Below are 16,410 nucleotides of genomic sequence, written 5' to 3' on the forward strand. Positions count from 1 at the left end.
CAGCATGGCTTCATTGTAGAAGAGTCCGGGTGCTGGCCTGACTAAAGTCCAGACCTTTCACCAATGAAACATTTTGCGCATGGTGCATCATGAAATAAAAATACAACAAATAAGACCCAGGACTGTTCAGCAGCTAGAATTCTATATCAGACCAGGAAGGGACAACATTCCTACACAGTAGTAAACATGGCCCTGTCCCAACTTTTTTAAGATGTATTGCTGCCATCAAATTCAAAATGACCTTATTCTTCTCTTAAAATGGTACATTTTCTCAGTCTAAACATTTGATATGTTTTCTATGTTCTATTGTGAATTTGCAAGTCATTGCATTCTGTTTTTATTTACAATTTACACAGTGTCCCATCTGTTTTGTAATTGGGATTGTATAAGTTATTATATGTTTATAATGTCCAGGGGTGGTCAAAAGTAGGTTTACAGTTGTGAGTATGTTAAGCAGAGTTTATTGTTAATTATTATTTATTGTATTATTTATTTGTATTATTTTTCTTAAAGCTATAGAGTTACTACATCTATTATAACAATCGTAATCTGCTTGTCTTTTTCCATATGAACAACTGTAAACTTATTTTTGCCCACCCCTGTATAACATGTTTACAAAAAGTAATCAGAATCAGAAAACTTTATTAATCCTGAAGAAAATTACTTGTGTTACAACTTAACAACAGACAAGGGACATGTTACACTAAGAACAAGTATAAAAGTAACCATGTAAATATAATAAAGTATAATAAATGTTAGTATCAAACTAAAGTACAGTGTTACACCTTAAGTTAATATTCCACATTTTGAGAACAAATAAGGTTACTCTCATGTGAAGAGCAGACAGACTGATGTCTGCCACTTTCATGCTGCTCCCCCAGCATGCCACAGCGAAGAAAATGTCACTGGCCACTACACTGTTATAGAACATCCGCAGCATAGTGTTGCTGACACTAAAAGATCTGAGCTTGCGTAGGAAATACAGCCTACTTTGACCCTTCTAGTATATGGTCAGCGAGTTCCTGGACCAGTCTAGCTTGTTGCTCATATACACCCCTAGATACTTGTACTCCTCAACGATCTCCACCTGCACCCCCGTAATAGACAGGGGAGTGGCTGGAGATTGTGATCTTCTTAAATCAACTACCAGTTCTTTAGTTTTTACTGGTGTTGATCTTCAGTTGATTCAGCTCACACCAGTCAACAAACCTGTCCACTACCTTCCTGTATTCCGTTTCGTCTCCATGTCTGATACTACCAACTACTGCAGAGTCATCAGAGAATTTCTGCAGATGGCAGCCCTCTGTGTTGTAACTAAAATCTGTATTGTACAGGGTGAAGAGGAATGGTAACAGAACTGTCCCTTGTGGAGCACCAGTGCTACACAGCATAGTGTCAGACACAGAAGCCTGTAGCTGCACAAACTATGGCCTTCCTGTCATATAGTCCATGATCCACAAAACTAAGGGAGCATCCATCTGCATTTCCCATGGTTTACTCCCCAGTCTGGATGGTGTTAAAGGCACATGAGAAATCGAAGAACATAATCCTAGGAGTTCCTCCTGGCTTGTCTAGGTGACTGTAGGCACGGTGCAGCAGGTAGATGATTGCATCTTCGACTCCAATCCTCGTCTGGTAGGCAAACTGGAGAGGGTCCAGTGCTGACTTAACCTGGGGGCGAAGTATTTCAGGACTAGTCTCTCAAAGACTTTCATGATGTGTGCTGTGAGCGCCACTGGCCTGTAGTCAGAAGAGACACTAGGATGTGCCTTCTTTGGAACAGGAACCAGACAAGATGTTTTCCATAGCACTGGCACTTTTTTTTTTAATACTCAGGCTTAAGTTGTAAATTCTAAGTAGTACACCACAGTGCCGTGAGGCGTAAAATATATAATACAAATAAAACAAATATGTTTATAAGTTAATAGTGGATATTTTGAAAATATCTTGATATTTGTCTATTTGAACAATGCACATAAGTCTTTTTTTCTTTTTGCAGCCTCCTATTCCTGACCCTAACAACATGAGAGACTTTGTCAGTTATCCCACAGTGGGGAATGAAAGATTGCATTGTACAATGAAACGAACAGAGGATAATCCTGAAGTTGGTGGCCCTTGTTACACACTCTATCTGGAGTATTTAGGTGGTCTAGTACCCATTCTTAAGGGTCGTCGCATTAGCAAGCTCCGTCCTGAGTTTGTTATAATGGATCCTAAAATGGATAGTAAAACTGGTAAGATGTTCTTATTTTTTAATACAGTGTGTACTAGTGACGTACACAGTTTTAAAAATATTTTCTCTTTTTTCCTTTTGAAACCAAATAATACACCCTACACTGAAATGTTGGTCTCTGATATTTTATATCAAAGTGTTGAAACTCAGAATTAGTTTGTTTTTTTTATGTACACTGTTTTATGGTAAAAGTAAACATCTTTAGGAGAGAAAAATGGAATATGTTTGCAGAAATATTCAGTCTCTGCACTATAATATTTTTTAGAGATAACTTTTGCATCAAGAACATCTTAAAGTGTTATGGAATAACTATGAACCAATTCTTTCAGGTAGTTTTGCTCCAGATTGTAATCATATCTTTTGGATTTGGGCACCACAATTGTCAATTAGTGCCTCAGATTTTCAATCAGATTGAAACCAGGGCCTTGATCATTGTTTGGATGTTCACTGTTTGCCCTTGAGATACTCCAGGGGTACTTTGACGTACTAGTATAGGCCAGCTGTAAAATAATTATGTCCTTGTTTAGCAGTTGTCCTCCACCTATATAAACTTGAAGCCTCCACAACAACAGGAATTGAATACTTAATGCAAAGAGTGTATCTCCTTTTTCATCTTATTTTTTTTTTCTAACATAAAAAAAGTCAAAATTAAAATATCATAGAAAAGAGCACTTCAGTGTTGGATTTGTTATTTAGCAAAATCTGAGAATTCTTCAAAGGTCTGAATACTTTTGAAGGTACTTTATATTTAGAATTAATATTGGATGCTATTTATTTATGCATAATTCAAAGCCATCTCCAGTAAACTAATGTATAACCATACTGGCATAAATTACCTGACTCCAGGTTTTTACTTTGCCCACATGGTTCCACTTTGCAGACTGAGCCTAGGTAGGCTTTATGAGCTACCAGGACATCAGGCCTTCTCCAGTGATCACTGCCCTCAGGTGTGAATTATGCAATGGGTTGTAGTGTCCCGATTCCAGGTGGGATTCAGTTAGAGAACCATTATGGTAGACTAATTGATCTGGAACTAGTTTGATCTGGAACAATATTATGGGAAGTCATTGATGAATTTACATTGGGACTTTAGCAATTGGGACAACTCTTACAAAAAATCCCTCAGTTCATGTAAGACCAATCTAACATATTCACTTACAGTTATTAATCTCAGATAAACACAGAACATCCAGAGAATAGTGAGTCTGCAAAACTTGGAGCTATATAAATGTAATGAATTATTATTATTATTAAGTGATAGATGATCACATCTTAATACATACATTCTTCTTTAATTAGTGAGTAAGGTTTTCTGTCTTTTCCTAGGAAAAAAAACCATCACCTAAGCAAATTCTACCACTAAATCTTCTTATATATGGTCATACATTGTCAACAGGAGCTCTAAACAGCAAATCCAAGAGCCTTACATATTTTATCTCTCAATTTAATTCTTTCTTAATACAACCACAGAATATTTTAATTACATTAGCCTTTGTATATTTACACATCCAGATCAGCATAGGCAGCAGTGACAGGTTCAGGTACCTGTGTTTTTTCTATAGATAAGTTGGTTAGACTTAATATAACATTTACGTGTACAGTACATATACAAATACTTAGCTGTGTTACCTGGCTTCAACCGGGAAATTTCCTAAGATAGTACTGTGAACTATGTTCAGTGTCCACTTCCTCTATGTTCTGTATAATCCAGTCCGGCTTGAATTCATATATATTTCACCGCATCTTGTGGAGTAAGAAACAACAAATAGAATAGGGAGTATTGTGTGTACCTAACCAACTCATGAGATTTAGTGAAACCAAGAACACACACTGGGAGGTAGGCCTATCATAGCCAAAATTTACAATCAAGAGAAGACTTCATGAAAGTAAATACAGAAGGTTTAGCACAAGGTACAAACTATTGGTAATCCTCAAGCATAGGAAGGACAGATTATACTTTGACAGAAAATATCCCTCTATTATGAAAGGAAATCCTGGAAAGCAAAAGCAAGGCTACGATACGTGATCCTCTCGGAAGACATTTTAAAGACCCGTGAGACTTGCCATGGTGCAAGACACGCCCTACTTACAAGATAAGACCACGGGCAGAAAAAAAAAATCAGTAGTGTAAAGGCAGTCATGCAGCACACACAGCTCCATGGCTCTCAGTGCATATAAAGTGTATAAGGTCAATACGGTAGTAATGAAATGGATAGGGTAGAAGTGAAACGTCGACGAAGAAGAGAGACCCAAAAGCGGTGGAGAGAAAAAAATGCTAAAAAGAAAAACAATAATCTAGGTGCAAATTTAGAAAATAAGGAAAGTGATAATCAGCCCGGAATAGGGAATCCATTCCCGGACGGGTTTATCCATTCCCAGGAATTCGGGAATCCCGCATTTCATTCCCGGGAATCCCGGGCTCCCAGGCATGATACAGTGCATGGGCATCTCACATGTGAACGGTTTTAGAACAACCAACACTTTTTTTTAATAAAATTACTGCAATATGTTGACACAAATAAAAGACTAACCTTATCTACAAGCAGTTCATGCTGTCATTTAAGTACATGTATCTTTAGTTGCGGTAATAAGAGCATAGAAAGCACAACGTCCTCACAGGTGGTGCAGTGGTAGTGCTGATGCTTTGCAGTAAGGAGACTGTGGAAGATTGTGGGTTCGCTTCCCGGTTCCTCCCTGTGTGGATATCTCTTTGAGTACTGAGTAAAGCGCTATATAAATGTAATTTATTATTATTAACGTGTTCAGCATGTGGTCGTCCAAGAACGCACCTTCGTGCAGAGGTACGCCAGCTGCTAAGAAAGTCTCCACGGAAGTAGGCAGCATAATCATCAGATACTGATACACTTGTTCTAAACAACGCCTGTACTTGCCGTTGCTCTGAAACACCGCCATTTCAGCTTTTACTGATGCATCCAGTTTCTTGTCATCATTCTGTGATGGCAAGTTTCTTGGCACAGATAATGCGGATGCAACAGACTGACGCATTGCAATATCAAGTTGCTGTTCAAAGCTATTGTCTGGTGAAGTGCAAGCTGCAGCAATGGCGCCACCTTAATTATTTTCAACTATAACTCTGTTATTTCTTGATCGATTTTTACACGCTATACAGTGATCCCTCCTTGATCGCGGGGGTTGCGTTCCAGAGCCCCCCACGAAAGGTGAAAATCCGCGAAGTAGAAACCATATGTTTATATGGTTATTTTTATATTGTCATGCTTGGGTCACAGATTTGCACAGAAACACAGGAGGTTGTAGAGAGACAGGAACTTTATTCAAACTCTGCAAACAAACATTTGTTTCTTTTTCAAAAGTTTAAACGTGCTCCATGACAAGACAGAGACGACAGTTCCGTCTCACAATTAAAAGAATGCAAACATATCTTCCTCTTCAAAGGACTGCGCGTCAGGAGGCAGAGAGAGAAGCAAACAATCAGAAATCAATAGGTGCTTTTTGGGCTTTTAAGTATGCGAAGCACCGTGCGGGAAGCATGTCGCTTGACAAAGCAGCTGCAAGGAAGGAAGCAATGTGAAGGTAGTCTTTCAGCATTTTTTAGACGAGCGTCCGTATCCTCTAGGGGTGCGAACAGACCCCCTGCTCACACCCCCTCCATCAGGAGCAGAGAATGTCAGAGCAAGAGAGAGAGAAAAGCAAACAATCAAAAATCAATAGGGCTGTTTGAGCTTTTAAGTATGCAAAGCACCGTGCGGGAAGCATATCACGCAACAAATTAACCACAAGCAAGCCCAGCAAGGAAGGGAGCAATGCGAAGGTAGTCTTTCAGCATTTTTTAGACGAGCAGCCGTATCCTCTAGGGGTGCGAACAGCCCCCGTGCTCACAATATATTTGAGGAGTTTTATTTAATACATAATACGTGCTCTGATTGGGTAGCTTCTCAGCCATCTGCTAATAGCGTCCATTGTATGAAATCAGCTGGGCAAACCAACTGAGGAAGCATGTACCAGAAATTAAAAGACCCATTGTCCACTGAAACAGCGAAAAGTCCGTGATATATATTTAAATATGCTTACATATAAAATCCGCGATAGAGTGAAGCCGCGAAAGTCGAAGCGCGATATAGCGAGGGATTACTGTATATGCAAGCTTGGCCGTTCCAGTTTTCCTGGGAATTACAGCAGTTTCATTCCCGGGAATGTAGGAATGAAAAATGTCCGGGAGCCCGGGAATGGATTCCCTAGCCCAGAACAAGTGGAATTGAAAACAAAGCACATCCAATAGGGCTCAGAATTAAAAGATTAGAACTTCATAACGGAGCAGCATTATACTTCCTGCAAGAAAGAGATTTAACCATGCCCGGGCCGGAAATAAAGGACAATTATTGTTTTTACAATGTCATGCGAGATAAGTCAGTGAGCCATCATTTAAAACAAGTCCACAGACATCTAACTAAGCAGTTGTTGGATTGCTTTTGGCAGACATGTATCATGTGCTCCCAGCTCTTAAAACAGCGACATGCGACAAGCAGAACAGGCAGCTCGGGTTGAAGCCTTTTTTGTTTTAAGTGACTGATAGGGCCGATTGAGGGGGGCGGAGTACAGCACGGAAGACTGATAGCGGGGTACTGATTGATGCGGTAAGGGGGAGGCGAGACCCGGGGAAGGAGGGGTCGAAGAGGGTGCTAGACAGTTGTGTTTGGGGTTACGATGTCGGTGATTGTTCAAGTAAAACTTTTGTGACACTTTATTACGTCAGTCGCTACAGAATCAAAAAAAAAAGATAGTAAAGATCTCATTAGCGCAAACAAAAGGTAATTAATCATCAGAGCCAGGTGTAATTGAAAAAATAGCAGGACAAAGCAAGGTCGTCCCACAACAGTTAAAGCAACGGCAAGTTTAATTTCAAAGAACACACAATTCGGTCAGGTGTGATTTATGATGGAGAAGCGATGCAAATTTTAACAGGCGACAAGAAAGGTGATGTATATATTCCGCGAATAACATTAGACACCAGAGGAGATCGTGATATGCCATTTGTATTAAAATGTTTACAGTTTACCGTGAGAATAGCTTTTGCTATGACAATTAACAAATCACAGGGACAACCATTAGAAAACGTCGGATTATTTATTAGAGAAACAGAAACAATATTCACTCGCGGGTGATTATAGATTGCGTTGTCACAATGTATCTCCAAAAATGGATTCAAAATTCAATGCGATCTTGAAGAAAAGGTAATTCCAAATATTGTTTTTAATAAACCTTTAAAGTAAAAAGTGCAACTAATGAAACTAAAACAATTCCAAAGAAAAAAAAAAGCTTTTAAAATTGTATATCCAATTAACCAAACAGCGGCATGGAGGCGAAGTGGGTAGCGCTGCTGCCTCGCAGTTAGGAGACCTGGGTTCACTTCCCTGGTCCTCCCTGTGTGGAATGTGCATGTTCTCCCCGTGTCTACGTGGCTTTCCTCTGGGTGCTTCTTCCCACAGTCCAAAGACATGCAGGTTGGGTGGATTGGCAATTCTAAATTGTCCCTAGTGTGTGCGACCCTGTAGTTAGGATATAGCAGGTTGGATGATGGATGGATGGATTAACCAAACACAGGGGTTGGCGAGTGAAGCGAGCAGGGGGCAGAGCCCCCTGGTTTTTAAAAAAACAGTCCAGTTTTGGAACAGTTTTGTTTAGACAAATTAAATTAAGATTAATATTTACCAGAATGATGGATGAAGAAGGTTATGGAGAAGAGAAGGAATAGCTCATGATCTGTAGCCTACCACATTATCTGTGAAACATGGTGGAGGCAATATTATGGTATGGGTATGCGTAACTACTAGTGGAATTGGGACAATGGTGTTTATTGATGATATCACTACAGACAAAGGTTACAGGATGATTTCTGAAGTGTTCAAGGATATACTGTTCGCTCAGATTCAGATAAATGCTGCAAACCTGATAGGACAGTGTTTCACAGTACAGATGGACAATGAGCCAAAACATACCATGACAGCAAACCAAATGATTTTCAACGCAAAGTCGTAGAATATTCTTGAATGGCCAAATTAGTCAACTGACCTCAACCCAACTGAACATGCATTTTACTTGCTGAAGATAAAATTGAAGGCAGAAAGTCCAATGAACAAGCAGCACCTAAAGACAGCTGCAGTAAAGGCCTGGCAAAGTATCATTAGGGTGGAAACTCAGCACTTCGTGAAGGCCATGGTTCCAGACTTCATGCAGTCATTGTATCATGCAGGGCAGTCTTTCTCCCCTGGGATATGTTTTTTGATGCAGAACAGACAAGAGCCAATACCATCCCTTTTATAACCATGGCAGAAATAATTACAAGAGAGAAATATGGTACAAAAAGAGGTATATGTATTTAAACTGCTTTAAAATATAACATTCATTCCCAGTTGTACAATGTATAATCAGGTATTCATACATATTCAGGCAAGAGAGAAGCCAAGGGACATCACAGCCACGTGGAGGAATGCTAACAACTAGATGTCGACAGCATGAAAAGGCACTTCTCCCTTGATTCTCCTCATTATATCCTTTCACATATTTACATATTCATAGAATTCTTGTCAGACATGGGTAACTACCAGGCAGGCTGTGTGCCAAAGTAACATCTTCCCCATTCTTATTGATGGCTTCTGTAGATTGTGGCTCTGTTTTCGTCTAGCAGACATCAGCACTTTTAAAACAGTCTACTTGTATGTCTGTCACATGTTTTCTGTCCATCTGTCTTGCCTGCCCTCCAGCTGTCATTGCTCCCATCTCTCTGGCATTCTCTCTCTCTCTGTTGGATTGCATGGCTTTGAAATAAATTTCACAGATTATATTGGCACAAAATAACCTTCTTGCTGCAGTCATTTACTGCAAAGGATTTTCAACCAAGTATTGAAAATGATAGTTATATTCATGATTATGTTGGTTTCAGTGGCGTAGCTAGAGTTCTTGCCGCTCAGGGTGGGGCAGTGCTTCTGTTAACCTATTTAAATAGAAATTTAAAATGACGTACTGTATAGAGAAAAACTAGATTTATTCATATATAGAGAAACAGCATAGTTTTTCACATATAATTATTTATAAGCATCAACTAGACAAGAATATAGTATACAGGTGCTGGTCATAAAATTACAATATCATGACAAAGTTGATTTATTTCAGTAATTCCATTCAAAAAGTGAAACTTGTATATTAGATTCATTCATTACACACAGACTGATGTATTTCAAATGTTTATTTCTTTTAATGTTGATGATTATAACTGACAACTAATGAAAGTCCCAAATTCAGTATCTCGGAAAATTAGAATATCAATTAAGACCAATGCAAAAAAAGGATTTTTAGAAATGTTGGCCAACTGAAAGGTATGAACATGAAAAGTATGAGCATATACAGCACTCAATATTTAGTTGGGGCTCCTTTGGCCTGGATTACTGCAGCAATGTGGCGTGGCATGGAGTCGATCAGTCTGTGGCACTGCTAAGGTATTATGAGAGCCCATGTTGCTCTGATAGTGGCCTTCAGCTCTTCTGAATTGTTGGGTCTGGCGTATTGCATCTTCCTCTTCACAATACCCCATAGATTTTCATTGGGGTTAAGGTCAGGCGAGTTTGCTGGCCAATCAAGAACAGGGATACCATGGTCCTTAAACCAGGTACTGGTAGCTTTGGCACTGTGTGCAGGTGTCAGGTCCTGTTGGAAAATGAAATCTGCATCTCCATAAAGTTCGTCAGCAGCAGGAAGCATGAAGTGCTCCAAAACTTCCTGGTAGACAGCTGCGTTGACCTTGGACTTCAGAAAACACAGTGGACTAACACCAGCAGATGACATGGCACCCCAAACCATCACTGACTGTGGAAACTTTACACTGGACCTCGCACAACGTGGATTCTGTATCTCTCTTCTCTTCCCCCAGACTCTGGGACCTTGATTTCCAAAGGAAATGCAAAATTTACTTTCATCAGAGAACATAACTTTGGACCACTCAGCGGCAGTCCAAAGGTGAGACGCTTCTGACGCTGTCTCTTGTTCAAGAGTGGCTTGACACAAGGAATGCGACAGCTGAAACCCATGTCTTGCATATGTCTGTGCGTGGTGGTTCTTGAAGCACTGACTCCAGCTGCAGTCCACTCTTTGTGAATCTCCCCCACATTTTTGAACGGGTTTTGTTTCACAATCGTCTCCAGGGTGCGGTTATCCCTATTGCTTGTACACTTTTTTCTACCATATCTTGTCCTTCCCTTCGCCTCTCTATTAATGTGCTTGGACACAGAGCTCTGTGAACAGCCAGCCTCTTTAGCAATGACCTTTTGTGTCTTGCCCTCCTTGTGCAAGGTGTCAGTGGTCGTCTTTTGGACAACTGTCAAGTCAGCAGTCTTCCCCATGATTGTGCAGCCTACAGAGAGAGACCATTTAAAGGCTTTTGCAGGTGTTTTGAGTTAATTAGCTGATTAGAGTGTGGCACCAGGTGTCTTCAATATTGAACCTTTTCACAATATTCTAATTTTCCGAGATACTGAATTTGGGACTTTCATTAGTTGTCAGTTATAATCATCAACATTAAAAGAAATAAACATTTGAAATACATCAGTCTGTGTGTAATGAATGAATCTAATATACAAGTTTCACTTTTTGAATGTAATTACTGAAATAAATCAACTTTGTCATGATATTCTAATTTTATGACCAGCAACTGTAGATGCACTGGTAAGCCATGTTCTATTTATTACTTTAATATAATTACGCTGCGAAAACCATTACCAGTGTAGTGTGCAAGTAATAGGTGGGGATGTTTTCTGTGCAGAGCAAGACTGCATTCGGATTGATAACGAAATGAAATTATAAATTGTAAATTAGTTGTGTATCTTCGTAGAAATTATTATCGGTGTAATGTTTGTTTATTTTTGTTATTGCCTCATAAATTTCAACTGCTGTGTCTGATGCCGTCACAGGAGGACAGTCTGAAAATTATTTTTGAAGCATTTGTGGATAGAAATCAGAGAATTTTACTTTTTTCATTCATGAGTGATATTTTTCCGAACCCTGCTTTGCTTACACACGAATTGTACTGAGCCTTTTGGCCAATAATGCTGTCCCCAACAATGTGCTGCCCGGGGCAGACCGCCCCCTCTGCCAGCCCCTAGCTACGCCACTGGTTGGTTTGTTCAAATACTTTTGAGCCCTTGAAAACAGGAGAACCATGTATAAAAATATCTGTCTTTTGTAAATGCCTCATACAATGTTTTTGTTAAATGCCTTAAATTAATAATGCAAGTCTACACTTCAATCACATCTTGTTTGCTTCATTTCAAATCCATTGTGGTGGCATACAAAACAAAATTATGAAACAAGACAAAATAATGAAAATTGTATCGCTATCCAAATACTTATGGACCTAATTATATATTTATAAATGATTGCACATATTAAGTTGTTTTACCATCTCCTACTATTGTTTTACTTTAAATGAACATGCAGTGAGAAAAGAAGAAACCGCATGCGTGCATTCCAGCAAAGAAATAAAATGCATGAGATAATTTCAGATATTAAAAAAATCCAATTCACAGTTGTAGTGAGCTGCAGTTATTAAATCCAGGCTATAGCATCAGTAAATGCAAATTTAGAATCACTGAATGTGAATAATCACATTAGCAGACAGTGGAGGAAATTGTTTGTCTTATTGTAAACTCTGAAATGTGGGGGTGTATGTTTTTAATTCATGTTGCTGGTATAGTCAAATAAATCATTTACTTGTGTAATACAGTATATGTTGGCCGTGTATATGTGCTGTTTATAGAATGATTGTCAGAGGAAAAGGCTTAATAAACTATGAAAATCAAACAAGTGCTGGTCTTAAAAACATTGTTTTGGGTCAAGGTTTATTAGTGCTTCTTCCAGATAACAGGTTGAAAGCTGTTTGGTGTAGAAAATCCATTTAGAAATAACTAAGAATTTGAACAACATAACTAGTTTGGAAGTTAATTTTGTTTATGAATTAATTTCTCTGCTTTTCTGTCCCCTTTTTCCTAAATTAGATGAAGTATATGGAAATAGTTTAATTTCTTCCATGATCGACAGCTGTAATTGTTCCGACTCCAGTGATATTGAACTGAGTGATGACTGGGTAGGAAAAAAATCACCAAAGATATCCAGAGGCAGCAAGTCACCTAAGCTTTCCAGGTAAGTTTTGCTAATTTCCGCATTAATATTAAATAGCTCAAATTGCATCCATTTATCAGTGACCAGTGGAGTAATACTGCATATTTTAAATGCATATGCTTTTCAAAGTGTATTGGAGGAAAAGTTTATACTTCATTCTTTAGAGGGCATGATACTGTTATATTCAGAGGGAAAAGAACACTTAACAAATAGTGACATGAATCAGATAGTTTCACCCTTAATATGCTCTGTTAGTTTACATTTTTTAAGTGTGCAAAAGATAGCAAAATATATAGGATAACAACTGAATAATTGGCAAGGTAATATTCCTTGTATTCAGCCTCAAACTATCACTTTTTAGTTACAGTATATTTGGGGAAAGTAGGGATGGTGATAGTTCTGCCTTACTATGGTTAGGTATTTGGTATTTTTTCACTTGGACAACACAGATGCAGGTATTCAGTTGTAGATAAATATTATCATGGAAGATCTAACAAAGATTTGAAATTCTTTGAGCCATGAAATAATAAAATATTGAGATGAATTGGGCAACTGCTGTGTAACCATGCATATATAAAAGAACAAAAATGAGTAAAAGCTGTTTCTCTAATGAAAATAATGAAATGAAGGTTTAAATCATAACATTGTGGCTGTTAAGCCTTCAGTGGGTACGTAATTTTTGACCCTGCTGACTTGAAGATGTTGCACAGTATTTGTTATTATTGTAATCACAGTTAAACCCTTTAAACAAGACTGGTACAATATATTTTTGAAAATATGTATTGTTCTGCAATGCTACTTTCTTATTTTGTACTAAATTGATTATATTAAAGATTTGTTAGTGTGTTAAAATGTAATTCTAAAGAAATTGCCTTGATTTGGCCAATGTGATATTGTAAATATATACTGTATCCATTTTATTTATTTATAAATAGATAAGGGTATAGTGTGATTTTTAATTTTTTTTTATTTCCCAGTTACCATCTCAATTAGACTACTATGTTTAAAGCATTTGTTCATTAAAATATGACTTTAGTGTGTTTTATTGTTTTCTACACTTGGAAATATAATGATTTCTGAATCATGAATATTCATGATTTTTCTTTTCAGAATTAACATTGAAACTAGAAAATCACCCAAGCTATCCAGAGCCTCTCAAGACATAACAAGATCTCCACGTTTACCTATAAGAAAACCTTCTATTGGATCTCCAAGCTTAGCTCGTAGAGAGTTTCCATTAGAAGATATATCTCAGGTATTGAAAAATATGTCCCAGTAGCCTAAATATTTACAGCATATTTACTCTTTAGTCTTTCAGTTATATTTAATAATTAATTTTCTGATTGAAGGATAATAATAATAAGAAGAACACCATTCCAGTCTTATTATTCTTACTGTGCATAGTTTGTCATTTCCATTTTTTATTACCATTTAGGCTTTGGTGTATGCTGTATTTTTGTACTTTTACACTCTCATTCTTTACACTGAATAGTTGTTAAAGTAACATCGTTTGAGACAACACACAAAATCTTGTGCTTTTTATGACAATATCTACAGGAAAAAAGTTAGTCACCCTTGGTTTTCCTTATGTGAAAGTTTAAAGTGCACCAAATTTCTGTTATTTCTGTTATGCAAATAATTGAAATCAGTTGCACTACAACATGTAAATACAGTAATAACGCGGAGTCTATATAGGAATTTTCATAGCTACTCTGATTTTCCTTCTACATCCTAAATAGGTGCAGCCTAGGTTAATGTATCACTCCAAGTTGACACAGGGTGAGTTTGTGTAGGTGTGGGCATTGGTGTGCTGTAAAAGGAACAGCCCTTGTCTAGAGGTTCTTTCTAGATAAGTTAAGATTTTTGCTATAGTTTACAGTTGATGGTTAAGTTGCAGTCATAAAAGAATATACAGTGGAGAAGTATCTAGACATTGTTTTCATAGTAACCCATGCTGGTGCAAAACTGAGTATTACACGTCTTTGTAGAATACTAGAGCAGTTTGTTAACTGTTGTACTGCAGGTAGTGCTAAACTGTGTTTTGTTCTACTTCTCCGAGGAAGTAATTATTTGTATTTACTTAAAAAAAGTACAGAAACTTAGGAGTTATTGTCAGTTTAATAGGATTAAATGGTATTTTGTGTCTTTGCGTCCATGGAATCTGCAGTATGATTCTCTGAGACTGGCGAATCACTTTAAAGCTAGAATCACTATAGAAAACCAATACCATAACCTGTGCATTTTTTTGTTTACATGAAAGGAGAAAGTCATTAGAATTAAAAATCATACTGTTGGAGTATCATGCCAGTTTATGAGGGATATAGACTTTGTGTGTAGCCAATTAGGAATAATACAAATCTTCTTAAAAGTGTTTTGGAATTTATGATGAATTAACTGTTTTACCTGGTTTTGCCCAGAAGACTGATGTACAAATACACATTTCATATTTAAAATTAATAAAAAGATCTGTCACCTATGGCCCCCTCATTGTGGCAGAAAGTTTTATTTAGCATCTAGTGCTACTGAGTGCTTAAGCCCTTGTAAAATTTTACTGTGAAATTAAGTGTAAGGTTTAGATAAATGGAAGTAATTTTGCAGCAAAGAACAATTTGTAGAACATTAATAACAATTATCTCGATAGTTTAGAAATAATAAAAAAATGTTATAAGGTGTGGCATGCACCACAGTTGTAACATACAACTCAATCACTGAGCAGTAAATGAGAGTCGAATGGCACACATGTCCTTCTCCTCCCCGAGCAGCACGCTTGCCGGATCCCCACCAAGTGTGCAACCTGTTTCACTCCTGCAATCTCAAAACACCTTTATTACTCCAGCTCATGTACAGATTGCATTACAAATCAATTATTTGCTCACTTATATTTTGCCCCACATAAAAATTCATTGTGGCCTTATTTGTTTTTCACATATGAACATTAAGAAAAAAAATAGACTAGATTTGCGATACAGTCAACCATTAAAGAGTTATTGAGCAGCAAACCTAAAAATCTCATTCTATTTCAACTTGTTTAAATATTTAATAATTCTCAATAATCATTGGGAAGGTAAGGGTCCAGCTAAAATGGCTAGCTATAGTGAGGCTGTCTCATTTAAAAAAAATTTTTCTAGATATTTATACATGGAAAATCTGAAATTTGTTATCCTGTATCCTAAGTTAGACTATACTGGAAACAACTGCAAAGTTTTGTAGAAATAGGTGCGATGGTTTTCACATGATGCTCCAACAGACAGACCGAAATGGAAATCTCTATATATAGATGAACTAACAACAAGAAAGAGACTTCACGAGTAAATTGAAACATACATCTTAGTATTATCAAGCATTTAATGGTGAAAAAATGTAAGCTTTACATGTTTGAGTGCTTTATTAAGGTGACTACAGTGCCCTTGGTTATTATACAGGGTGAGGCAGAAAGGATGGACGTTTTTTACAAAATCACAAAATTGTTAATTTTTTCTTCCAAGAAGAAATTTATTGAAAGATTTGAGTTCATATTGAAATAGCATTTGACAAAATCAAGTGTGGAAAACAACATCTCCCATGTGGTGTCCATTATCACTGATGCATTTCTGAAGGCGTTCATGGAAGTTGACCTCCACTCTTTTCAACATCGCTCTGTTGATTTGGGCAACTTCCACGCCCAATAATTCCAATAATCGCACATGGACAAGTCAGGGGACCGAGGAGGCCAATGAGTGTCACCAAACCTGGAAATGAGGTGACCAGGGAAGAGAGGGCGAATAACATCCATTGATGCTCTAGCTGTGTGGTCTGTCGCCCCATCCTGTTGAAACCACACACGCCGGATGGGAATATGTTTTCGTCGTAATTCAAGTAAAAAGAAGTTGTTTATCATCTCGATATAGCGCTCTGAACGATTACTGAGGCCAAGTTCAGAAGAATGCTTCCGAGCAGATCGACTTGGACTGCGCAGCTGGGCTAGTCGTACACTTTCCACATTTTCAGGGGTACGTGCTATTCGTGTAGCCCCCGGCGGTCTTTTGTTCATT

General features: G+C 37.8%; 1 protein-coding gene across 1 annotated transcript in view; it reads left to right on the forward strand.

The window, feature by feature from the left end:
- LOC114648592 (tubby-related protein 4-like) overlaps positions 1-16,410 on the forward strand; it is a 129,821-nt gene that overhangs the window by 88,861 nt on the left and 24,550 nt on the right. Inside the window, exons 9-11 of the mRNA XM_028797711.2 lie at positions 2,000-2,234; positions 12,256-12,400; positions 13,490-13,634. Coding sequence (XP_028653544.1) covers positions 2,000-2,234; positions 12,256-12,400; positions 13,490-13,634 — 525 coding nt within the window. The remainder of the gene's footprint in view (positions 1-1,999; positions 2,235-12,255; positions 12,401-13,489; positions 13,635-16,410) is intronic.

This window comes from Erpetoichthys calabaricus, chromosome 3 (assembly GCF_900747795.2).
Source record: "Erpetoichthys calabaricus chromosome 3, fErpCal1.3, whole genome shotgun sequence".
NCBI classification, from domain to species: Eukaryota; Metazoa; Chordata; class Cladistia; order Polypteriformes; family Polypteridae; genus Erpetoichthys; species Erpetoichthys calabaricus.